The sequence below is a fragment of the Morus notabilis genome, unplaced genomic scaffold (genome assembly GCF_000414095.1).
Source record: "Morus notabilis unplaced genomic scaffold, ASM41409v2 Scaffold11825, whole genome shotgun sequence".
Taxonomy (NCBI): Eukaryota; Viridiplantae; Streptophyta; class Magnoliopsida; order Rosales; family Moraceae; genus Morus; species Morus notabilis.
Window position 1 is genome coordinate 1 of NW_010356860.1, and position 1,525 is coordinate 1,525.

General features: G+C 39.0%; 1 protein-coding gene across 1 annotated transcript; it reads right to left on the reverse strand.

Moving 5' to 3' along the window:
- Positions 1 to 63: 63 nt before the first annotated feature.
- Positions 64 to 1,243, reverse strand: LOC112090615 (cytochrome P450 71D11-like; the record flags this gene model as incomplete). Its single annotated transcript, XM_024162347.1, has 2 exons — positions 398 to 1,243; positions 64 to 165 (listed from the first exon to the last, which is right to left on the reverse strand). Coding segments are annotated over exons 1-2 (948 nt in total), but the record flags the coding sequence as incomplete, so codon positions are not given.
- Positions 1,244 to 1,525: the final 282 nt, after the last annotated feature.

Below are 1,525 nucleotides of genomic sequence, written 5' to 3' on the forward strand. Positions count from 1 at the left end.
GAATTTGAGTTCATGAAGTCTTGTTTCGTCTACGTTTGCTTTTCCATGAGAAACCCTTCTTACCTCTGCTTGTGCCTTTTCCATCTCCCTCGGGTTTTTCAGCAGTTCAGACATTGTCCACTCTATAGCTGTCGATGATGTCTCACTCCCGGCACTAAAAATGTCCTGAAAAATCAAAATTGTGAAGATCATTGTTGGAGAAGATTGATCGCAAGTAAGTAAACCAGGGATGTATTAATGATTTTTCAAAACAAACTACAATGAAGAATATGCTTAGGCTCTACTAGTCCTAATGGAATTGTATCAATAGTCTCTTTCGTTTTTCATAGTTCGAAAAGCTAATCAAGACAATATTTTAATATGAAGTATGTATGCGCAATCGGGATCTTATTCTTACCAAGAGAACAGCTTTGATATTGCCATCAGTTAGAGGATATTCAAGATCACCGCATTTCTGAAGCCTTAGGAGAACATCAACCAAGTCTTCTTCAGCATCTACACCATCAGATATCACTCCCTTCTCTTTCTGCTTGTGGTCTTCAATTATAGTCTCAAGAATCCCATCAATCTTTCGGTGCAGTTTCTCAAGTCTGTGCCTCATTCCACCGATCAGTTGAAAGGCTTTAAGCGAAGGGTATAAATCTGATAAAGAAAACCCTGCAGCCACCTCTGAGATCTCCTTAACTATGGATATGAAAGCCTTCTCATCATTGGATCTTTTACCGAATGCCGCTCTTGCTGTAATGCTATAAGTAGTGGAAGAAATTTTCTCGCTTAGATTGATCGATGAACCTTCACTCGCGCGTATCGCTTTGGTGAAATTTAGCACTTCCTCTTCCCTTGCTGATCTGAACGATTGGACACGTTTCGCGCTTAATAGCTCCATGGAGCAAATTTTCCGAAGCTGTCTCCAATACTCTCCGTATGGGGAAAACCCGATGTTTGTCGAATCATAAGACAATATCTTGGCAGAAAGAAGATATGGTCTGTTGGCAAAGATAATGTCATGAGTTTTCATGACTTGTTTGGCGATTTCCGGTGAAGAAACGACGATGTTTGCAAGTTCACCAAGCTGTAAGTGCATGAGGGGTCCATACTTATTGGCCAAGTTTCTAAGAGAGTGATGAGGTAATGAGCCAACAAGCTGGTGCAAGTTTCCTATAAGCGGTAATTTCCATGGTCCTGGGGGGCATTTTGCAACAGAATTTTTTGTTTTGTGGTTGTGCACTATTTTGACTACCATGGGCAAGAAGAGGAAGAAGGTAAAGATTATAAAGGAAAGAAGAGAAAGATCCATGGATGGGATTTGAAGCATTGAAGAGAATTTTTTTCGTTCTTGCTAATTTCTTAGAAAAGGTTCTATATATACACCTGTTTTAGTCGTTATCGTTTACTTTGCATATTAGCCTCCATCACCTAGATTCATTGTTGATATATCATATTGTAAGCCGTTTTGATTGACCAGGGAAAAAATATTATAAGCCACTTGGTACTGTGTTCATATATCTATATATATATATATATA